The sequence below is a fragment of the Solanum pennellii genome, chromosome 11 (assembly GCF_001406875.1).
Source record: "Solanum pennellii chromosome 11, SPENNV200".
NCBI lineage: Eukaryota > Viridiplantae > Streptophyta > Magnoliopsida > Solanales > Solanaceae > Solanum > Solanum pennellii.
Window position 1 is genome coordinate 61,245,753 of NC_028647.1, and position 25,835 is coordinate 61,271,587.

At 32.2% G+C, this 25,835-nt stretch overlaps 1 protein-coding gene across 2 annotated transcripts; it reads right to left on the reverse strand.

Annotated features, from left to right (window-relative positions):
* Positions 1-1,180: 1,180 nt before the first annotated feature.
* Positions 1,181-25,575, reverse strand: LOC107005062 (xanthine dehydrogenase 1-like). 2 transcript variants are annotated; one of them, XM_015203544.2, is made up of 14 exons: positions 25,416-25,575; positions 11,861-11,960; positions 10,943-11,051; positions 9,152-10,660; positions 8,308-8,550; positions 7,868-8,182; positions 6,846-7,085; positions 6,064-6,348; positions 5,711-5,932; positions 5,279-5,440; positions 4,679-4,813; positions 2,463-2,699; positions 1,755-1,928; positions 1,181-1,640 (listed from the first exon to the last, which is right to left on the reverse strand). In XM_015203544.2, exons 1-14 carry the CDS (start codon positions 25,507-25,509, stop codon positions 1,398-1,400), a joined length of 4,068 nt encoding a protein of 1,355 aa, XP_015059030.1. In that variant the 5' UTR covers positions 25,510-25,575; the 3' UTR covers positions 1,181-1,397. The 2 variants fall into 2 exon arrangements, with proteins under 2 accessions (XP_015059030.1, XP_015059031.1); XM_015203545.2 differs by lacking the exon at positions 25,416-25,575 and adding an exon at positions 13,486-13,624.
* Positions 25,576-25,835: the final 260 nt, after the last annotated feature.

Sequence of the window (25,835 nt, forward strand, 5' to 3'; positions counted from 1 at the left end):
ATCAAACTTTTCATATTACAGTATTTATATCTTTTGTCTTTTAAACTTCAATCAGTTAAATATTCTATACCCTTTTCATATTCTTTGCACTTTATAAAGTTATCACCCTATCAAATTTCTTTATCATTTTATTCTCACTCCCCTTCTGTTAGACTACAGAAAAACTACTATTACTATCGCCCTCTTATTTGTTGAATTTTGTCCAGCATAAGGTAATACTATTTTTTTCCCATTTATCATTTTATTCTTACTCCTCTTTTGTTAGACTACAGAAAAACTATCACTTACCTCTTGTTGATGTGAATAATTAGGCAATTTTCATGTACTTTTTTTGTTTTAAATATTAATATTTATTTGATCTTAATTAGAATGATATTTTGTATCATAGTTTTATTTTTACAATTTTAGATGTTTTTTTTTGTTTACGGGAGAAGGTATCATCAAGAACTTTACTCCTTAAGTATTTCTTTTTACTATATATATGTTATAATTAAAGTCTTAAGAAGGGTATGAATGTTGTATTTGTTCTTATCTGTTTAATTTTTTTGTATTCTTTACCGATTTATACTTCTTTAATTTAATCTACTATGAAATTATGAATGTTATGTATATTTTTATTAGTGCTGAAATTACTAATTTATGACTTTTATATTCATTTTTAAATGTACTTTTATAATATTTTTTTCTTTTATCCTTTCCTTACTGATATAGTTACTTTAAGTAGATACATATTTGTGTACTTAGTATATGGAGCGTAATGAGAGATTATTAAGGATAAGTCATATAGGTATATTCATATTATTAGATGCTATAGTAATATTATTATTTTTCCATATTTCTTTCTTGATGGTCAATGTAATATTCGATTATTATGAATTTTATTTAATGAATAAAATATAAATTGGTAAAATTAATATTTTTAAATTCAATATTTTCTATATAATAATTGTATGGAACAAACGTGCAACGCACGTTCCGAAAACTAGTATTATATAAGTCGATATATACGTTGTAACACATGTAATAACGTATTTTTCCTACTCAACATTATCAAATGTCACATAAGTTTGGTCAATGGTTAGAGAGATGTAAAATAGCGACAAATTGATAAGTAGGAAGATCTAACTTACAAACGGAACCAAGTACACGTCATTCTGCATATATAAAAACACACTACCCATAATAATAATGATAATTAAGTTTTTCAAAAAGTTGTTGCAATTGACAACATTTTTGTACGGTCATTTTCTTCCATTCATATATTACAAGTGCTCGAAACAATAATGAAGCATCTTTATTACACGTTACTATGAAGTGTTGCATAATGGCACAGGAAAATGTAAAGAAGACATCATATGAAGCTCTAAGAACTTCACTTATTCAGTACAGTTCAACCATCAAACACTTAGCTTTGGGCGAAAATCAGAATCCACAACTAGTCTTGTAAATTCATCAGTGCAAGCCATTCGAATACGCTCTGGAGTGGCTGGATTATCAAGAGGGAACCAGTCGTTATAACCAGCTTCCATCCTTGCAGATTTTATGGCATTCTTGATGGCGAAAAAGACAGATGAAGCAAGAAAGAAGGGTGGTTCCCCTACTGCTTTAGAAAAATGGATAGCCTTGGCGTTTGGGGCATTCTGTTGGCAAATGTCAAGCAGATTGTTAATGGCAAAGTCAAGATACAGATGCATGTTAATGGCAAAGTCAAGATATGGTGCGCAGATGCATATGGAGATAGCAATGAAACTTACTTTCAAAAGAGAGACATTAAATTTGGAAGGCACATCATTCAAAGTTGGGATCTTGTAACTTCCAGGTCCAGATGTGAATAAGTATCCAGGTGAAATCCACTTGTGTGCTTTATCGCCCCATTTTAGCTCTTCTAATGCAAACCATCCCAGACCCTGTAGAAAACCTCCTTCTACCTGCATCAAGTGTGTAAGGGGTATGCACGAATGTTAGCAAAGCTCCATTTCAGATGATCCTGTGAGATAGTGGTTCTAGTTCTATCTAAATATAGACAAAACTGCAAGTCCGCAAAAGAGGGAGGTAATGGCGTTCTACAAAATGTATCCAAGTCATCTTTGTAGATATCAGCACATTAGGAAAAAAAACGAACAAAATGAAGATCTGATAATCCCTGTCAAGCTCAGTACATTGTACAAACAAATGGAGACCTTCTCTAATTCCAGGGAAGGGAGGTAGGCTTTAGAAATCGGATCTCTGTTCTTTCTTCTTGTTTACCATTCAAAATGAAGATTACTCATACATTACCTACACGTTGATGGATCTGGAAAAAGCCATAACTTGCAGCTTCAATCATCAATCACTTCAGCATTTACTAATCGATAGTATACTTTTAAATTCATACAGTTAAATTATTTCATCAAACAGACCAGTTAAACAAATGACAAAAATCAAAATGTATACATAAACAGTACAGAGAGAACAACAATGACCTGTCCAACATCAATCGCTGGATTGAGGGAGAACCCAACATCTACGAGAAGATCTGCTCGCCTAGTATGGAAATCGCCTGTCAATGTGTCGATTTCTACTTCAGAAAATGAAGCACCACTGGTGTAGTACCTAAATACATTGCCTTTTCCAGATTTCCAATCAAAGCCAATATCAGGTGTAACGAAGAACCCATGAGCAGAAAGGTCTATTCTCTCCATGTAGCACGCACTGACAAGCTGATAGTCAATCAAAGACAAGACATGTGGTTAGTCGTCAATGTAGCTCTTTTATCATCATGATTCATGACAGAGCTGTAGAAGAAGGCAGTGCAAATTTCAGAGTCAAGTTTTGAGGTAGAAACACAATTTAAGTCAGATAATAAAGAATTATGCTCTGATGATAAAGGGGAGATATAAAAAAACATGCATAATAATTCATCAGGGCTTGGTAATAGTACAGTGTGTAACCACACAAGAACATGCCATGTAAAGAAATTTTAGCAGCCAGAAGCTTTATTGGAAAATGAAATATACCAGAAAATCCTTATGCTCCATTACCAAAAATCTTTCATGGTATAGAATAGTGAATTCCTAGTCTGTCCTCTTTTTTCAAGAAATTTCGATTTGAGTTCCTGATAGAGAAATGGATTTTTGTGCTTCTGCTACTTCTTTTTCTGGACTACTTTGGACTGTTCATCATTTCGGACTCCCTACCTCAAGGTAGTACACTCTACCCCTCCCCAGACCCCACTATGGGACTACACTAGGTATGTTGGTGTAGTATAGATCAACGGATTTTGGGTCTGACTCAACCCCAAAAGTTAGCTCATGAGATGAGGATTGTCCAAGACCATACAAAGAGACCAATTTTTCCTCATCCCACCAATGTGGAACTCAACAATTCCCAAGAAAATGATGTGATATACTCTATCTTTGATCTTGCATCAGGTATGGGATTTCTTTTCACAGCCTTAACTTTTTAGTGCCTTCTAAACTAAAACTTTACGCAACTAAACAAAGACTGCTGGCATTACTAAAGCTAAAATCCATGTTATGAAAAAACTCCCGTCATCCAGCCTTTTCTATGATCTTGTGACTAGGAGTGTCATGATTCAGCAATATTTTGTTTCAACACCACTATCATATCTATACCACTCTCTTTGGCTACAATATCCATGTGTTAAGTCCTCCATCAGCTTCCGTACTCACTGCATCTTATACAAAATACTATCTGCCGTCCTAGATGGGTAAGTTCCATGAAAAGGAATGTAGCAGGCAAATTTCACCAATATCTTCTCCAACTGTGATAAGACAAATCATAGACTCCACACATCATTTTTTGCTGGTTTTCAGGACTCTTCTTCAAAATCATGCCATTGTAGAGTAGAAAGTAGAAAGGCGAATAATGGATATCATTCAAAGATTTATGAATCGAGTAAAATTACTTTCCATCAACTTGGTATTAGAGCCAGGCCCCCATATTAAATTGCTCGCGCTCCAGATGTCTAGCCCTGGGCGAGCAGAGGTTTGAAGAGTCCCACATCGGTAATGGGAAGGGAATTTAGACTCATGCATGGTCTTGTGCAATCCTCAACTCTTGCAATAAGCTAGGCCCAACGTCCATTTCTTTAACAGTTGGCAAAGGCAGATCTTACCCTTTTTTAGTTTTTGAAAGTCAGAAGGGGAATATCACATCTTTGCATCCACTGCTTAAGAAGTGTTGCACTGTGAACTGCCGACAAGGAGGTTACTGTATTTATTTCAAGAAACTAGGAGGAAACATTGTAGGGTAGGGACAATTAAATAATTTGAAGGTGGAAGGAAGGTGTGTTAAGGCATATGCATATATCGCTCTCTATCTGAAAGATGATGTCAGATTATGTCTTAAACATAGGAAGATCAAGCAAAATGGAGAAAAAGAAGACTAGGAAACAGAAACTAAACAGACAATATAATAAGGTTGATCACAAGCCACAACTGATTTGACAACAGCCTTCATGTTTTCTCTTTAATTAATATCATTTATGGTACCTATCAGGCCATTAAATTAAAGAGTTTTACAAGAAATTCGTATTAATAATTTCCTACCATCCTTGTCCGCGCATAAGTCATCAACATATTCTCAATGACAGACAGGGAAGTAAACCGGAATAGAAATGAAATAACATAAACTCAAAATAGAAAAGATTATTGAAAATCCAGGACAAAAGGAGAACCTCTGCAAAAGAGCTGAAGTTATTCTTGGATGCAATAGGTTCCATCCGTGCTTTTAGTTGCTCACATGCATCCAGTACTGCAGCTCCATAAAGGTCAGAACTTACAGAAGCAGCTGTTGCCGAGGCATTTGGAACCTGGATTGGCGAAAAAAGCAGATGAGACGAGCAATAATTTTCATAAAGCGAATAACAAAAATGGCATACAACAAAGGATTTTGAATAAAATTTGATGTGCTATGAAGAATTTCCCGCCCCTCTCCCTATCCAAGGAACAAAGCACCGTTGATCCAAGGAAGGTCAATGCCTTCTCTGAAGATAGTTATTATATACTTCAAAAGTTTCAGGTTGCCAGTAAAGGCAGTGACAAAGCTCAAAATATTAAGAAACTGAATCAAATTTAGAATATGTTCAACTTCTTAATATCGGTTATTCAACTTCTTGTTTAGTTCTCATCGCCATCCAGCACATTCTTAGATCTCTCTCATCACAGCATAATTTTAGAATCAAAATAAGTGTTAAGTCACATGATTCCCAGTTTCTTCACCAATAGAAAATTAGAAGCTTCAAACAATATACTGTTATTTGTCTCACACCCAATACCTTGTCAGTACTTGTCTCTGAAATGAACACTGCATTTAGAGGGATATTAAAGGAAGATGCAGCAATCTGGGCAAGCTTCGTATGCAAACCTTGGCCCATCTCCACACCCCCATGAGTGACTAACACAGTTCCATCTGTGTAAACTTGAATAAGAGCACCTGCCTGTAGTGAATCAGTCAGTGAATAACCAACATAGATCTTTGGGATTATACTTTATCATAAAATGAATATATGAAACACTCAGCATGGAACGAAGTATGGTTTACAAAGAACCGGAGAATAGCTAGGGTTGGTCAGCAGACCTTTGCTGAAAGCAGTGTCCAGATAAAATAAAGGCAATGTAATTGGCAATATGATTAATATCCTCATTTACACAAAGGAACAGGGACCTATGTGGGAAATCTAGGTTGTACAGCAAAGACACCAACTTACCTGGTTAACAAACTTTGTTGTGAAAGATATCCCAAGGTTGGTTGGCACCATGGCAATACCTCGCTTTTTCCATCGATTATGTCGATTGAAATTTTCAACTTCTTTTTGAGCATTAATGAAGTCACAAGAAGATTTCAGTTCACTCCAGACTCTCCCTAAGTTGCAGTCTTCAACTTTCTGACCATAATATAAGATTGATCCTTTACTGACAAAATTCATTTCCTGGTGAAAAAGAGAAACAATTTGTATATATGACCTGTGAGACTAAAGAAAGCAACGGACAGTGAAGCAGCTGGCATGCAGCTCACAGGAAGAAAGACTAGTTAGAAAATCATCAGAAGCACAAGGCATACTCTTATTTCTTCAGGGATTTTGTTAACTTCCATGCCAATCCTCTCTATCCAATTCTCAACCATTAGCATAACCTGTGGAGCCCCAAATCCTCTAAAAGCTGTATTACTAGGAAGATTAGTGAAGCAGACATTTCCATAAACCCTCATATTTGGTATGTCATACGCATTGTTCGCTTGGAGCATAGCACCTTCAAGTACAGTAAGTGATAGATCTAACGAATTTCCACCATTATTGTAGATACGAAGATCAAAGGCAAGCACCTTCCCCTCATTTGTAAAACCAACCTAAAAATAAGAAAGGAGTAGTCACATTATTCATCCAATCCAATTTACCGAAAGACATTGAATTGTTGAGCAGCATAAACAGATGAAGAGTTCTTTAGGCATTTATTGGAAATAATATAACTTTAAGCTTCTCATTTAACCCTCTATGACATGATTTTATAGCCATGCATACGTCATGGCGTGTTTCAGTCCACTAGTTTCAAAAGTTTGTCTTTCTTAAACTCCGTGCGCAGTCAAACTGGTTCAGATAAAATGAAACGGAGGAAGGGCTCTTACCATTTTGACACACCCCAAAAGGTTTGACACACCCAAATAACAAAAAACTGTTCACCAGTACACAAATTCAAATTTAAACCACAATATCATGTGTTCCCCAGAAACGCGTGAGAATAAATACCGCAGAAGTGAATGTGTTAAACAAGCTTTCCCATGCCATACAAATGGCGCATGGAATGGGACTAGCAGTGTATAACATGATCACAAACTCATCTACTTACCTTGTACTTCCCAAAAAAGCTATGCCGCTGCCCAGTTATCTTCATGTCTATATCCCTATCCAGAATGAGTTTCACTGGACGATCCAACAGGTATGATGGAACAGCAACTGCAGCAGCAAGGAAAGCAGATCTACTCTCCTTGCCTCCAAATCCACCACCTATCCTTTTAGTCTTGCAAACCACTTTTGACATCGGAAGACCAAGAACGTGAGAAACATACTCCTGGTGCTTCTGAGGAGCCTGCAAAATAGACAATGATTCTCTTACCAAATTTTCAGCAGAGATATTAAATTACAGGGATGTAGCAATTTAAGCTGGTTTCAACCTAATTCATATGTCGAACCAAACCAGGCTTACAGCATAATAATGATCTGTAAAATTCTAAACAACCTTGAGGAACTAACTAAGATTGAAGTCAAACAGCACACTCATGACTAACTCTAATTTGACAATGCCAAACTTAGGTAATTATAATTGATCAGACATATATATATCATGTGAGTGTGAGAAGCAAAACTATGCAGAGCAAAATGATGAACTTTAGCAGGGAGCAATGCTATCTATAGTTAAAGATAAGTTTTGCATGATTTTTTACTCTGTGTAAAATAGTAAAGAGTAGCAGTACAGAATAAGCATTTTAAAATGCATATCATGGTCAAATGTGTGCCATCTGGGCCTTACAAGAATACAAAAATATGCAGTGTATATTCTAGTGTTTTCTAACATACATAAACATCTAGTGCTTTTCGGAAATATGAGCAATTTATTAACTGAAATGACTTCCATGACAGGATTGAAGCTTTATGGAGAAGAAATGGCTGTCAATTGAATGGCCGATGGATAGCCATTACACTTATTACCATCTTTTTAAAGGGATTATCAAAAATTACATATAACCAAGCAAACAACAGGTTTTATTGGGAAAAAAGATAAACAAAGAACCCAACACCACAATTGATGTCCTATAAACCAAAATATACTTGACAAACCATGAGAAAATGACTAGATTTCTGTTGAAATACCTGGGTAGATGAGAGCATGTGCACCTCATTCCCACTATCCACTGTCCATATTAAAGTGCCCTGAGGCTCCAAATAAAAATGTTCCTGACCACCTACCCTAACTTCTCCTTCTATAATATGGTCACATTGACCTGATTGAAAACACTGTTCAACATCACCCATATTCAGACGCCTTTCCGCATTAGGATGATAACTGTTAGCCTGTATAGCATCCTCTATTGAAAAAACTGCAGTTAGCTCTTCATACTCAACTTGAACTTTTCTAGCAGCAACTTTTGCATTTTCATGTGTGTCAGCTACAACAACACCGATAACCTACAAAATAATAGTATTCACCCAGAAAATAATAGGCCCAAGGTCCATTTCTTTAACATGAATATTAATCTATATTAGGGTATATATATATTTAATCATGAAAACAACATCTCAGAGCGTCATACCTGACCCACACAAGTGACAAACTCCGTGGCAAAAACTTCTTCATCAGCGACAATTGCTCCAATTTTGTTGTTACTAGGTACATCTTTAGCCAAAAAGATTCCAGCAAATCCAGTAGAGGACTTGGCACCCGAATCGTCTATTGAAAGTATACGAGCATGAGGTTTTTCACTCAATACCAAAGCAGCATGCAAACAATTGGGTGGCGTTGGCCCATCGTCAAGATATTCTGCTTCTCCAGATACCTGAAAATGGTCACGTTTTCCAGCAAAAAATATTAAGTAGTGATGTCGGACAAACATAGCAGATGGACAACTATTTTATCACAAGCCAGTTCCAGAATAGACAAGCAATTTCAAAATTCGTACACTATAGATATCACGATTATAGTAAAAGTTTCCTTCCCAGAAGAAAAAGCTATACCAAAGCAAAGTTAGAAGCAACAAATGGACCCAAAGTTGTTGGTAATTATTTATAAAGGAAGACAAAAATCCATTTACTAATTGGATCCAAGAATATTAAAGTGCACCAATGGTGTTTATCAATAGAAATATGTTCCTACACAAGCCAGAAACAAATAAAGTGGAAAAAACTAAAACGTGAAACCACTACCCCAAACACAATTTTTGTAAGCTAAATGTCTTAGAAGGCATTTTGCCATAGATTCCTAATATTTTTCAGGCTTTTGGAATTTATGGAGTTGGGGTTGGAGTTGTGTTTGATTATACTTTTTGTAAAGAATAGTTAGACTAATGTTCATGCTAAATGTATTTAAATTCAACTTATAGTGAAAAGTGAGTTAAAAATAGGTTATAAGTTCTTTTTTCAAGTTATGAACGTTGTTACCTGAAGCCTTGATGAAAGATGAGCCTCAGGGGAACCCACAGAATTACCCTGCTTCTTAATCTCAAAATCCTGAACTGAACTAATATATGGTTGAAGAGATGAATTTACAGCTGAAATATGTGAAGCTGGAACTTTCTCGATAAATGATGGTTGTCCATCCATTTGATGACAAACCCACAAGAAAAATTTGAAGAAGAAGCTAAACGTTAATGATTTTCGGAATTCAACCATCCCACCAGGTGCATCTTCCTTCAGCGCAATTTCCTCCCCTAAAATTTTCAAAGCACCATGCAACAGCTCCTTGTTCCAATTTTTCCCGACTAAAAAATGACTAGTTTTTGATGCAGCAAATGAAAATGGAGCGACCCCACCATACACAATCAAAGCATCTGAAACTACCCATTTCTGGTGCTTCTCTTCGAGGCAGACACGCATCCCAGCATTCACAATGGCAAAATCATCATCTCTCCTATGAGATTGCTTAAATTCTTTCACAAATTCAAATGGCCTGTTCCAAGGCAATGATACTGACAGTAAAATTTCACTACTTCCTAGATCCACTTTAGAATCACCCTTGAAGAAATTTTTAGCCAAACATGTTCTGACATTTCCTTCGCAGTCCATTATACAAAACTTTGCTCCTGCTGCTATCCAAAGAGGGTTCAAATCCGATATTGGGCTTGCTGTGCAGATATTCCCGCCAACCGATGCAACGTTCCGTATTTGTGTTCCACCAAACCACTTGATCTGGTCAATGAGAGCTCGACATGATGATGTTTCATACTCGGGACGTTCGTCTCTTACCTTCTTTAATACATCCACGAGCAGTGACAATTTCACTGCAGCGCCTATTTCTAAGCTGCTATCCTCAACTCTTATATGGTTAAGTTCAGGAACATGTGCAACGGATATTAATACAGGACAGAGTATTCTTTTCAGCCTGACTTCAATTCCCACCTCTGTATTTCCAACAACTAACTTGGCATCTGGAAATCTTGCTTTTAGATCCAACACATGTTGAAGTTTTAAAGGCCTGTGCCACTTTAGTCCATTTGATCCACTCAAACTTAAATAAGTCAATTTCCTTAATAAAAGTTCAGGAGGGAAAATAAGTTCTTTGCTGGTGTATGTGGTTCCATCAGTCTCATTGTGAAATGGCTTCCAGCCACAGCCATTGCGTAAATTTTTCTCGATGCTTTCTTTTTCACTACTTCCAGCCTGCGGCCCACATGAACAAGGCTTACCTGTTGAAGGACAGATAAACTCACCAGTGCTAATGCCTTGTAAAGATGTTTTGGTGTACAATGCATTGTTAGTTTTTGCGAATACTCGAAATGCCTCAATAATTGGCCTATAACCAGTACATCGGCATAAATTTCCTGCAAGATTTTCTTCAATTTGTTCTTCTGATGGCGGTTCTTTAGATGATCGTAGCAATGCATACATGGACATCACGAAACCAGGAGTACAGAATCCACATTGTGAGCTATGCAAGCGAGCCAATGATTCCTTTAGGATGTAGTGGACATAGCAGGAGAGTCAGAAGAAAGTTGCATAAGGAAATATTTCCATCGAGCTAGATTTCTCACATGGTCACTCAAGTAATAGTTATTATTTTAGAAAGTCACTTTCTTTGTTGAAAAAACTGTAATCAGAAGAAAAGTGATTTTCTGAGATAATAACAATTATTAGTTGAGTGACCATATGAGAAATCAACCCTAATTCCATCAATATATTTGTAGAAAAACCATGTCAAGAAAACCAGGGGACATATGAAACCAACTGTGTTACCTGAATTGGATGCAATCCAGCTTTGTTGCTCCCGATTCCCTCCACAGTGATGACATGCATCCCTTCCACAGAATATAGAGGAGCCAAGCATGCATTTATTGCATGGTGCCTAAAGAGAAATTATAACATGAGAAACCAAATATGATTTATGTAAAATTTAGTGTTGGTCATATACTAACTCAATTGAAGAGATTACTCCAGGCCAATCAAATCAAGTAGACTTTAAGTTTACCAAATTATTGCCATTTTTTGTATTACATTATGCTTTTTATCTCTTCACTATCCATGTTCTCCATTAGTTTCTCTTACTAAGTGTAACTACATTTGCCGCGGACTCATATTCCACGTCCTAAGAGAACTTCTTGCAAAGTAAGAAAAGGTATTAAAATTAGCACCCAAGGATGTGGCCTAGTGGTCAATGAAGTGGGTTAAAAACCATGAGATCTAAGTTTGAAATCCAATGTTGACAAAAAAAAGCTAGAGGATTTAATCATTTATTCAAGTCTTGGTAGACAAATTTACCCGATATCTGTGTTGGTGGAAGGTAGCGGGGTACCCAGTGAAATTAGTTGATGCGCACGCAAATTGGCCATGACATCAAGGAAATATGGAAATGGTATCAAAGACCAATGTACTAACAATATTACAACAAGCTATTGGTCCTGGATACAAGAATGAAGACATCTTGCACATAATTTGTCATTTCAAGTTTTGGTAGTAGGTCTCTTTTTATTGGTGGTGGGTGTTTTCTCAAGGGAAGGATACCAGCCAAAATCTAACATAGTATGAAGGAAAAACAAGAAAGTGTATTCATTTTTGCAGAAATCATTGCTACCCATTTAGTCATGCATAAACCCACGCCCAAGCACAAAAGGACCAACACAGACTTATTAGAGACATAGATAAAAAGAGACTCACACGCATTTCTTCGAATTCTGATCAAAATAAGAAACCATGACAGTGCATGCCCCACAGCCACCTTGGCCACAGCCTAGCTTGGTACCTGTCAGGCCTATCTCTGTACAGCCAAAGAAAGAGCAACTTCAGAGAAACCACCAGAATGGAACAGAGAGAGATCATAGAAATCCAGATCAATTATCAGAACAGAAATAGAAACTACAAATTCCTGAACAGTTGGGCAGAGAATATAGGCTAAGAAGTGTAGTGAGTTCCGACGACAAGGAAAAAACATATCCATTCAAAATTATGGATCCAACAACTCGAAAATAGACACACAGTGTATAAGTGCAGGTTGTTTAACTTACTATTATTAAAGGGAAAATACAAATACATTGATAGCTAAACCAGCAAGCCACAAACACTAAAGAACATGGAGATAGAATTATATAGATAATATTTGATTCTAATAGATAGAGAAGTAGGAAAAGGAAGAAAATGGTTATTCAAATTTTGAAATATATGTATTAAACAATAAAGGTCATAAGATTAGAGCAAAAGCAATTTATTAAGTCAAAAGTAAAACTACAGAAAATTTAATTAACTACACATGCACTGAGATGAATGTGTCAATTTTTATGAAATTATAAAGAGAGTGAGAGATGAGAGAAAAATAAAGACCGAACATTTGAACAAGAGAGGACACTGTGGCAAAGAAATGAGCATCAAAAGAAATTATAAACACTAGAACCATGAAGATTTTACTAAAGTCGCATCCACATATGAGAGATCATTGACATCTACAGATGCATGTAATGGGCCATTCAACTATGCTCAAATCAAGAAGCTACAAGGACTTCTTTGTTAGAAAGGGGTTTGGACATTTAAACACAGATCAGATAATATTTGTACACTATTGATCTGAAACATAAACACATGCTTTTCTGTAAAGATGACGATTTAATTGGAAAACAGAATTTAAACCGAGAAATCCCTGAGGGTCTGCAGCACACAGTTCGAAACACAGAAAAGGCCTGTCACTTAACTTCTGTTTTCCTTTATATTTCATAGCTATGCGTGAGCGGAACTTTGCACCCCTAAACATGCATAATTTACGAGCCAACTGCAGAAAGCTAGATTACAAAAGCTGCATTACAGTGATGCAGACGGTCGCAGTTTCAAAAACGAATTCTCTCCAAAGGTACAGAAGAGAGTGATTTCCACTCAGTTCATGAATATTTCCTATCTATAATAATATTTTTTTCGTTAAATTATTTCTCTACTTGTTAGCATTGAACTATGTCTTTAGCTCTGTCAAGTAAACTTAAAATTCCTTCTAGGCCAGTGAAGTAACAGAAATCCAGAATCCTTAAAGGAGTTAGATTTACACTTTAACACAAATATCCCAAATGAACATGTTCATTAGAGTCAAACAAATACAGGAACTCACAGCTACCCACTCGAACTTAACATAAGCCAGGTAAATCCTTTGATAAAAAAAATTACACTATTAAAAAGTGTTTACGTCTTTATATTTATATTTTTGATACGATAGTAAAAATTCTGGCTCCACCACTGCTCAGCTCTCCACAAGAGTTTGAATGGCTGAATAGTAACATAATGTATTGTATTTATGAATTGCTCACCTAAGATCTTCCAATTTATTGATTGATTACATGATATCAGAAAAGGGCTTCATGTTGTTTTGGATCTGTTATTTCGTGTCACCGCAACCATAGGAGGAGGCGGAGTAACTTTTCCGGCCGAACCAGCTCCGGCGCGCCACCCGTACAGTTCGCGTGTCCATCACGAGCCGGCGCGTGTTCCAGCTGAATTATTTGGGCCTTCATTCCCGGCGGCGTGTGCTCGTCATACAGGCGCATATTTTATTTTATTTTATTTTACTTTATTTTTTATTTTTATTTATTTGAAAATTAATGTATAACTTTTTATTTTAAACTAGGTAAATTTCCTGCCTTTCGCGCAGTAGTGAACTACGTCAATAATCTACTTCTTAACATTTCATAATACAAGTGTTTTTGAGTGGCTACAATCCAACGATAAATTTTCAAGAATATTTTATTCAAAGATAATGAGTTATATTTTTCTAATCTTAAAATCAAAAAAAAATTGCTCTAAGTATTTATGAATTTTGTTAGTAATTCTTCATTTTATTGTAGTTATTCATCACCAAAGTCTTAAGAAAAGATAGGTAATTGTTTCATTGTCTATATTTGTATTTTTTAAAAGTGGTATAATTATTTTATTCATCAATTGCGAGAGTTTTTCTCCTAATCAAGGCTTTTACATACAGAATCTAAATATTATACATCTTATATAATTAGTTGTGTATTTGATAAATTAATTTAACTTTTTTAAAATCATCTCTTGGAGTTCAATGAAATAATGTATGCAACTTAAATAATTTAGATTAAATAATGTCTTGGTAAGTCCATTATTCAAAAGTATTTGCAGTGTATGACACTACTTTGATAGCCAAAAAGAATATTTTATTGTTTATGTTTCGATCAATATAGTTAAAACATAATTTTTTGTGCAAATTTTAATTTAATATTTATAAGAAGATAATTATTTTTTTAATAATTGATAAATATGGACTCATCCTACTTTTAGAGGATAATTCATTGACTTCAATCCAATATTTAAACCCTAAACTTTTAATTAAGGTTGAGTACAATACTTACCATCCCACTATATTCCTTTATTTTTTTGATATCCCTAATCGATTGAATTCCTCGATAAGATAGAAAGTTGAATGACGAAAACTCCATTGTAGAGTGGAACTACCATAACTTCTGAACACTCAAAAAAATTTTCTTGGATAACCCATGAATTTTTAGCCACTGAAAACTCTATAAAGAGCAAAGTTATTTTTTAAAAATTATTTATTTTATAAGTTCAAGAATTTATATTTGTGTAACACTAATAGTATAATGATTATATCAAACTCTTGATTAACATATCTTTACTTCAACATAATGATAAAAAGCATAAATGTAAACAACAAAGTTTAAAACATATACGCAAAAATAACAATTAATAACATAAATATAAAGTAATGACCGTAAAAAACATACAAGGATTTTTAACAAAAGAATCAAATAGAAAGAAAAAAATCAAGCTCACTGAATGCATTCCTTTAAAAAACTATTCCCCTATATTACCCGAGGTTTAAAGGAATCTATTGTCCCAGGATATAACAATGTTTTTGGTACAAAAACAATAATGTTAGTGAACCACTAAATATGAGTAGAGTGCACAAATATTTAATTCTGTAGATGTAGAAAAGAAGTTCAGAATTTTTGTTGATTCAAAATGAGAGGTAATCCTTCTATTTATAGACAACAAAGGATAGTGTGAATAAATGTTTATTTTGTCTTATCGTAAACGTTATAACTCTTTGGAAAGTCACAATCTCTCGTAAAAGTCATGACTTTTCACAAAAGTCACAAACATTCATAAAAGTCACAACTCTTCATAAAGTTATAACTTTTCATAAAAGTCGCAACTCTTCATAAAATTACAACTTTTCATAAAAGTTGCAACTCATCATAAAGTCACAACTTTTCATAAAAGTCAAAAAATTTGATGAAAGTCGCCGTTTTTCCAAAAGGGAAGGCTAATTTTGAAAATAAGTAAATTAAAAGAGAATTTTGGTTTGTGATAGCGCGACGTAGGCGGACCTAGAATTCTCTTATATATATATATATATATATATATATATATGGCCATCTAGATCTAGTTTAATATACGATCAAAATATATTAACATATTATTATTTATTAAACTCTTATCCTTAGCTTTGGCTGTATGGTAAGCTTTTACCTAAGCATGGGGTCTGTCTAGATTATAAGTCTATTGATAAATAGCAGTTCTAACATGGGTTTTAAATTGCCCCTTCTTTAATAACTAACGGGGACTTACGACACCACATGCTTGCAATTTCAAGAGTTTATAACCTGACTGTACCTCCATCTCAGAACCAAGTCAAGGACTATGATAAGAATTTAAGAACTCATAATATGTTAGTATATCTTGACTAGATCCAGATATATTATTAGAACCTGGGACAGAAATCATGCATCTGGCATAGATGTGAAAGGTATTTAGCCGGACATAGTCACGGCGTCAATAAAGGAAAAAGAATAATAGTAATAATAAGTAGTTTTGAACTATCTAAGATATCACACCAAAGCTTGAATTAATATTTCTTCACAACAGAATATTTTACAAGAGAGAAGAGAGAAGAAAGAGAAGAGAGAGAAAATTAAAATTTCTATGGAAGAGCTCCTGCCTCTTATTTGAGGGAGAGTGCTTCTTATATAGGCGAATTATAAACTAAGTTGGGTCCCTTATCTGGTCCCCTTACACAGTATTTTTACTGTTTTACTATTTTTCCTTTTGCTTTCATCTTTATCTGGTCCTCTTGGTCCTTAATAGACTGTAGAAACTCCTGTACATTATCAAGCTCATTTTCTGTCAAGCTTATCTCTTGATCATCAGATTGGGCGTCTGCAATATCATTGTTGGTGCCACTTTTCATTGAAGTATCTGATTTATCAAATTCTGAGAGGTTTTGTAGTAAATTCCTCTTAACATCTTCAAGATATTCATTAATCATTTCATTTTTATCTCCTTCTTGAATAAAGATTCTTCTGGCAATATGCTTGATAAAATTTTCAGCTGACAGCTTTCTTTTGGGGTATGTCCTTGTATTCTATAATCTTTGCTTGTATTTGATCAACAAGCTCTTGGCCATGAGGTTGACCAGTTTTGGGGTCTTGTCTTGTGAGCTTATCCCAAAAGTTGTGGTAATAAGTTCGATAAAGACAAGGGATTTTTTCCTCCGGGGTATACCCTATCTCTGGGATCCATTTATGAATTCATGGTATAGAAAATTCGATAAAAAAGTACATTTGATCGATTTTTTCTATATTACAGATATGATCTGATAAATATAAATTGGTTAGAAAAGGGGAAATTTTTATCCAGTCTTTGTAAAGATTTAAATAATTGTTTGGTAAAATTTTTACCGAAGGTCCATGGTAATTCCACCAATTGATGAACCAATTTGGGACAGTTTGTTCAAACACTTTTGCACAAACTTTTATAAACCAAATGTGCTTATGTTTGTCATTGTTGTAATAAAATATTTTATGGAAGACTTGAATATAATCCCAATAGGTCAAGTTCATTCTGATTTTGTTGACATAAACTTGCCTTTCTTGCATAGTGGATATTCCTCATTCTTCTACAGATATAATCTGTTTAATAATAAATTTAGAGAAGTTATAAACTTCTTTTTCCTGTTCTGAAGTAAAGTGCTGAAATTCCGCACGTCCTGTACGAACTAGAATAGCCTCGTAATATGATCAAGTCTTATAAGATTCTCCGGGGAAATGTAACCTCTTTATTAGATACCTTTGGAATATCTTACAAGGTTCATTACTTCTCTGAATATCAGAGTTTTCCAAAAGAAATATGATTTCTTTGGCAGTTGCTTTTTCAGAGCATTTTTGCATATCGCCCTCTTTTGCCAAAGAAGCATAGGTATCACCTTGCTCTTTTGTTTGCAGATATGCTTATAATTGCTCATATAATGGACTATTTGCTGGAATATCCTTTAAATTGATAGTTGAAGATGATGATGATGCTTCATCAATTTTTGAATTAACTAGTCTCTTATTTCCCAATATTATTGGAAATGATGAGTCGTATGACGACCTTTGAGAAGACTGAGAGGTCGATCTTTCTCTTCCTCGATTTCTACCCCCTCTGCCACGTGCTTGTGACCAAGGAGGAGGATCATTTCCTCCTATGCTGTAATAACAAACTTATTAGTGATAATCAAAATAATCATCAAAGTCCAGGTAATAAGAACTAATGACTTCTTCATAATCATGTATAGAAAAGTAGAAGTCATCTTGTATTATTGACAGTATCAGTTTGTCAAGAATTAATTCTTGGAGATATCTTTTTCTAAAGGGAGTACCTTTAGAATGGTAATTAGAGATCTATCATCAAAGAAAAATGCAAAATAAGACATACTAAAAATTTTTGTCTAGGAGGTTAGAAACCCTGGATAAGAAGTCTGGGAGAGAATTATCAATTCCCTTTTTATATTGAATTTCGAAATCAAAAGGGGCTACTTGGGCCTGCCACCTGGCAAATATCAACTTTGAAGCATCGTGTTTGAAATCTTTATCAAACATGTATTTAACAGATTGGGCATCTGTTCTAATCAAAAAATTTTGATTATAAAGATCATCTTGAAATTTCAAGACGCATTTAACAATACAAAGCATTTCATGTGTTATAGTCACATATTTGCGCTGGGCTTCAGTCCATTTACCTGAATGAAAACGATTAAGATATTCATGTTTATCATGAGAGTTAACTTGTTTAAGAATTCCTCCATAACCAATATTTGAAGCATCAGTTTCAATAATTTTGGTCCATATTGGGTTAGCAAGAGTTAAACAAGGTAAGATTTTAATCATTTGTTTAATGCTTCTGACAAGCGTAGTAGGATTCTCATTCCAAGGGCATTTATTACCCTTTTTTAATCTATCTGTCAAAGGTGCAAGATCTTTAGAAAGATTTTTATAAAAAGGGGAAATGTAATTTAAACTTCCCAAAAATCTTTGTAACATAGTCCTGTCTGTTATAATATCAGGAAACTTTGACGCAAAATCAATAGATCTCTAAATAAGAGTAATTTTTCCTTGACAAACTTGATGTCCTAGAAATCGAACATCAGTTTAAAATAAACTCATTTTTGATTTAGAGATAACTAAACCATTATGTATAACAATTTTCTTGAAGATCTCAAGATGCTTAATATGAGATTCAAGAGTGTTTTAATAAACTAAAATATCATCAATATAAACAATTATAAAATTCATATATAGATTAAAATATCATTCATAATCTTCTAAAATTCAGACGGCGCGTTTTTCAAACCGAATGACATAACATTCCATTCATATTGTCCAAAAGGAACATTGACAGCAGTTCAATAAGTATGTTCCTTAAAAATCTGAATTTGCCAATATCTTGACTTTAAATCAAATTTAGAAAATATATTAGCATCATATAACCTTGATAAAAGATCTTTTTTATTTGGAATAGGATATCTAATCCATTTTAAATTTTTGTTTAAAGGTTTATAGTTTATAACTAACCTGGGAACACCTCTTTTTGTTCTGCAGCTTTATTTACAAAAAAAGCAGTACAAGACGAAGGAGATTTTGAAGGCTTTATTAATCCTTTCTGTAATAAATTATCAATTTTGTTTTTTACAAAAATTCACTAATTCAACATTCATTTGGCAGGGGCGAGATTTAGTGGGAATATCATTTTCAGAAAAATTATCTTCATATGGCAGAGTAACAATCTGCTTTTTCCTATCCCAAAAAGCACTTGGATGGTCTGCACAAATGTCAGCTGCCATTTTCCCAGAAATCAATTTAATTTTTTCTTGTATTTTAGCTGATCGAATAGATTCTGAAATTTCACGCTATATATTTCCATTTGTAAAAAATCAATATGTTTCTGCTTTAAATGGATTAAAGAGTTAATATCTCTAGTGATTGTTTAGTTATAAATTCAAAGTTAATGGTATGACTATTATAATTCGCTGAAAAACCTTTTGCATTTAAATTTGAAAAAGGATAGATAGCATTTATAAAAAGAGTTCCGAGAATTATCGGAGGATGTAATTGATTTTTAACTAAAAAGAAAAAATGAGGAATACAGACTTTACTCTGACAAATACAAGTATTAGACAACTTGTACTTTATGTCTAAAGCATGATTAGATGCAGATTTAACAATATGAGTTGTTTTTTCAAAAAACCTTGAAGGAATTAATCCTTCCTGAATGCAACTAACATCTGCACCACTATCAACCATAGCAATACTACTTACTTTAAAATCATTATTAACTAGAATGGTACAATTAATATACCAACGATGCGCAGTAACAATCTGCATCATTCCAAGAAAACTATTAGGTTTAGAACTAAGAGATTCATTTATCTCTTCGTCTACAACGGCCTTACCTTTGTCAGTAAGATGAGTCGAAGAAATATCTTTTTCATTTTCTAACTGCGAAATTTTATGATTATTAATCATTTGATTTTGTTTTATAGATTTAGTCTCTTTTTTTAAGTTTTCAACTTCATGTTTCAAATCATCAAGAGAAGTATCTCTGGTTTTGACAATATCTTGCCCTTTCTTTTCAAGACGAGAAAAGACTTCCTGCAAAGAATAAGGGCTAGGGTTATAATTTAAAGTTTTACTCTTCTTTGGTTTTTCAAAAGATTTTGAAGAAGAGGTTTGAGAAGAAGTCATTTTCAAAATTTTATTTCTAAGATTTTCATCAGAAACATCTTTTAAAAGTTCAATGACATTATCAGAAGATATCATATGAAGATTGAAGTCTGTAAATTGAGACTGTAATTTATCTAAATTTGATTCTTCTATTTGAGACTGTATTTTATAAAATTCATCTTGTCCGCAGACACAAGTATCACCTATACAATTGACACACTTATTAGTAGCATCAGATTTATCATTAACACTATTAGAAGAATCTGAACTATAACGAGAAGAACCCGAATCTGATTCGTATAAAAGCTCATAAATTTTTTCTTCTGTTGAATCATCCAATTCCAAAGCTTTAAGCTTTTCTGCCTTGCAGTTTGAGGCAAGATGACCAAATTTTCCACATTTGTAACACTTGATATTCTTTAAATATCTTTTAGAGAAATTTCTGACAAATCTTGTCGCCTTCCTAGAAGCTTTCTTAGCTTCCTTCTTTTCTTTATATCGTTTTGAACGATGACGCTTTTTGTATTTTCTCTTTTGATCTTCTTCGAAAGAAAAAATCTTTTGATTGGGATTAGAAGGTCCTTCAATCCCAAATTGTGCACAAAAGTCTCCCAATTGAGATCTTTCTGACATTTGATTTCTCTTGATTTGTTGAGCTAGCTTAAGCTCATTACACAAATTTAATCCTTCCGGAGTACAAGTCCCTATTAATTTTCCATAAGTTAAAGTATCATAAGGATCTCTGTATGATCCCCTCTTAGAGTTTTCTTGACTCTTTCCACAAACAAGGGAGGAAGACCATCTATAAATCTGGCTTTCCAATAACTTATTTTACTTTCTGGTAAATCCATGACCCTGCTTAGGAAGGTATCTTTATACCATCTGAATTCTCCTAAGTGTCTACACTTAAGACCATTTAGCAGAGTTCTAATAGTTTCATTCTGGTTTGAAAATCTTCGATTAAAATGTTTCAAAGTACAGGATTTCTACAGTCTATTAAGGACCAAGAGGACCAGATAAGGATGAAAGCAAAAGGAAAAATAGTAAAACAGTAAAAATACTGTGTAAGGGGACCAGATAAGGGACCCAGTTAGTTTATAATTGCCTATATAAGGAGCACTCTCCCTCATATAAGAGGCAGGTGCTCTTCCATAGAAATTTTAATTTTCTCTTTCTTTTCTCTTCTCTCTTGTAAAATATTCTGTTGTGAAGAAATAATAATTCAAGCTTCGGTGTGATATCTTAGGTAATTCAAAACTATTTTTTATTATTATTCTATTTCCTTTATTGACGCCGTGACTATGTCCGACTAAATACCTTTCATATCTATGCCAGATGCATGATTTCTGTCCCAGTATCTAATAATATATCTGGATCTAGTCAAGATATACTAACATATTATGAGTTCTTAAATTCTTATCATAGTCCTTGAATTGGTTCTGAGATGGAGGTACAGTCAGGTTATAAACTCTTGATAATAGCGAGCATGTGGTGTCGTAAGTCCTCGTTAGTTATTAAAGAAGGGACAATTTAAAACTCATGTTAGAACTGCTATTTATCAATAGGCTTATAATCTAGACAGACCTCATGCTTAGGTAAAAGCTTACCATACAGCCAAAGCTAAGGATAAGAGTTTAATAAATTATAATATGTTAATATATTTTGATCGTATATTAAACTAGATCTAGATGGCCGAGCGGACTACCGCCAGCCTTGTAGATCCTGTTTAGGTGATCAATTAATTATATTTATATTAAAAAAAAAGTCTATACTTTTTAATTGTCATATAAAATAAAATCAAACAAATTAATTTTTTTTAAAAAAAATCTATATCTTTTAAATTGTTATATAAAATTAAAATCAAATGAATAAATTAAATTAGAAAAAGTACTAATTTATATATATGAGTGTTCGGTGCTACAATTTCTTTTAAAAAAATCTACATTTTTTAAATTGTTATATAAAATTAAAATCAAATGAATAAATTAAAATAGAAAAAGTACTAAAATTTATCAAAATTAATTTTTAATTTGATGTATGTTAGTAAACTTATCAAAAACTTTAGTTGCTTTATCTCTTTTTTTTTTTTAGTTAACGTCTATTTTGCAATTTAAAGATCAATATAATATGGGAAAATTTTCAAAATGTTAATATTTTGACATTTAATAGAATTCATTGTCAATACTTTTAATATTTAGTAAAAATGTCAAAAAATTGTTAAAAACAGAAAGGAGAAATTAAGGGGAGAGAAAAATATTTTTTAAAAAATAATTGCTTAAAAGTCTTATCAGTTACAAAAATTCAAACAAAAATAAAGAACTAATTGGTAATTATAAAAATACACCAACTTCCATCTCTTTCTTCTTCTTTCACCATGTTATAAATAACACGCTTATTACCATTATTCTAAAAATATAATATTCAATTTTCTTAATTTTTTTTGAAGCAGTTTATTCTATTAGAGCATATTTTGACGTTATGAAGTTATAATTTATCTTTAAAAATGTCTGAAATTTTATGAAGTTATTTGACTATCATGTAAAGGTTATGAAGTTTATGTATCTCCTTTTAAGAAATTTTTCTACTATTCAAATACAATATTTATGTATTCATGATATAGGTTTTCATCCATCTTACATATGTATTTTGTTTTGTTTGTTTTCAGTATCACTTTGTATACTAAATAGTTTGTATTTAGATTTGATTTCTTATTCGTCCTAATGTATACCATAAAATTTATATTTAGATTTGATTTCATATTCGTCTTATGTATACCATAAAATTTGTATTTAAATTTGATTTCGTATTCGTCATAATGTATATTATAAAGTTTTGTATTTATATTTTGATTTCGTATTCATTCTCAACTATAAATAGTCAAAATACAGTTTATTTATGTATTCATTATTTGTGTATTCATCCTAATTGAATCAGTCAAATATTTTGTATTTTATTTTGCTCATTATATGTTTATACCAACTAGTTTATTTTTGATTTCGTATTCATTCACGATTTTAAATAATCAAAATACAGGTTTGTATTTAGATTATCACTTTGTAAACATAAATTTGACTACAAACTACAGAACATTCAAAATACTTTTAAATACTTTTGCGAAACAACCCAATATCTAAATGCAAATGTGGATTCTACTAAATTTGAAAAATACAAAAACAAATCATAAAAAAAGATCGACAAAAATTATTTTAAATACTAAAAATCTGAAATACATAAATATTTGATGAGTAAGTTAACAAACTCACATAAAAACTAAAAAAAATGACGGATAATCCTCAATACATACAATCCGAATATTCAACATAATGTGTGATTTTGAAAACAAAATCTCGCAAAATAAATGATGAATTTAAAATACCTTTATCAATTGAGAGATTTCTTGATTAATTGACAGATCTGAGTAAATTGTTACGAACTTGAATAATTAGTTCTTCTTCAACAATGAAAAGAATAATGGTGAAATTTTGATGAAAAAAAAAAAGAAAAGTGAATGATGAGGATGGTAACAACTGAAAAGTTGATGAAAGAGAAAAAAAATTGAAAAATGAAAGATGAAAAATAAATTTAATGGTACTAAAGCAAAAAAGTGTAAATGGGTAAATGGAGGTAGAATTTGATTCAAAGTTGGACTGTTTTGAGAAATAAAATTTGAATACAAATTATTTTCTAAAATATTGACATTTTAATATTTTCAATAATTATTTTAAAGTGTAGATATTTTTACTAATTAAGTTAAAAATTGTGACTAGTTTGATAATTTTTTCATATAATTATTGATAAATGACATATCTATTAATATTTTCATTCATGATGAATATTGGAAGTCTCGATTTGTTATCTATTTAAGTGTCGTATCTCTATTTGAGGCACATGTCAGTTGGACAATTTTTTTTAATTATTAATGTTAAAGAAGTTTTTTCCTGATTTTTTAGAATTGTTTCCTTATTATATTGAGAGTCTTATCAATTTATAAATATCATTTTAGCTCGATATGTCCAAATATTAAGTAGGTGTATCAACTTTTAAGTTAGTTTATTTTGATATTTGGAAATCATGTCAATTCATTTATAAAATTTGATGTAAGTTTTTCGTTATACTTATGAATGAATTCTCTTAAATATACTTTATGAAAAGTTACTTTAAGATGTTTACTTACTTTTATAATTTTTGTGTTGAAATCGAAACACAACTCAATACCAACCCAAAAAAATTATGTCAAAGTTGTTTTAATCCTAGATGAGATAATATTGTATTTTTAATCTGTGTTCATGTATTAATAACATTCTCAAAATGAAATTGTTGATAGATAGATAAATATGTAACCCAAATACGTTATTTATCTGTCCCGTTTTACAAATATATAATATTCCCTTCGTTTAAAGTTATTTGACTTATTTTGAATTGACACAAAATTTAAGAAAATAGTAAAAAGACTTTTGATTATTGTAATAATATATCAAATATAATAAAATATTTTTTAATCATCTTATTATCTTAAATATGTCATATAAAAAATTAAAACTAAGAAATTACTTTAAAAAACTCATTCTTTTCAAAAGTAAATTAATCAATAAGAAAAACACATTGAAACAAATGAATTAACTAATTTCACAAAATACACCCATATAAACATGATTATATAGGAGTGCATAACCTAGTAATATTAAATAATTCAATTGTCAAGGCTGAAATTAGATGTCTTAAACCTAGAGCATCCTAATTTATTTAAATTTCGGGTAATTATCATTGGCTCATTTAATTATTCATTTCAATTTATTAAAGTTTAGGTGGATATCTAGCTCAAATTAATTAATAAAAAATTAAATTATTTTTTTGTTTACATAAGAAACTCAAAAAAGGATAGTTTAAACGTGTTTTTGGCATTTGTCTTTTTACTCTGAGCGGATTAAAAATTAGCTAGATCCGGTACATAAAATTTTGAGTCCTAAATAAATTTACATATTGATTTTAATTATTTTAATAATATTTTTTTCTCTAAAAACTCAGAAGTATCACGACATAAACTAAATATAAAACATTTATTTCCTTCTATAATTGACCATAATGCTAACTAAACAAAGTTATATTGATTTCTGAATGATCAAACAAAATCGAGTGATTTTAATAGACGATACTATTAACCCAATTACAAGCATTATGATTTCATAAAAATGAGTAGATCATACTATAAACCATTAACTAACCTCTAAGATACTCAAGAAGTGTCAAATGGGCTAATCCATCAAACAACACTTGACGAACTCCATTAACATACAAAATTGCTTCCTTTGACTCCATGAAAATTTCTTTAGCTTTGAAGATGATTAAAGGATACAAAGGATAGTGCTATTTAAGTGTTTACTTTATAGAGGAACCATAATCATTGTACAAGGACAAAAAAAGTAATTTTATCGATTATAAAAGTATTAGTTAAACTATTCACTCAATAATATCATTTGTGTTTTTCACCGACTGAGCTACGTAAAACAAAAGGTGATCAATTGAATATTTTTTATCGAAAATTATACCTTATATATAAAAAAGTACAATATATATATTGGTCATTTTTATTTATTTATTTCTTATCTGAATACCAAAAGATATATTTTTAAAAAAGATTTTTT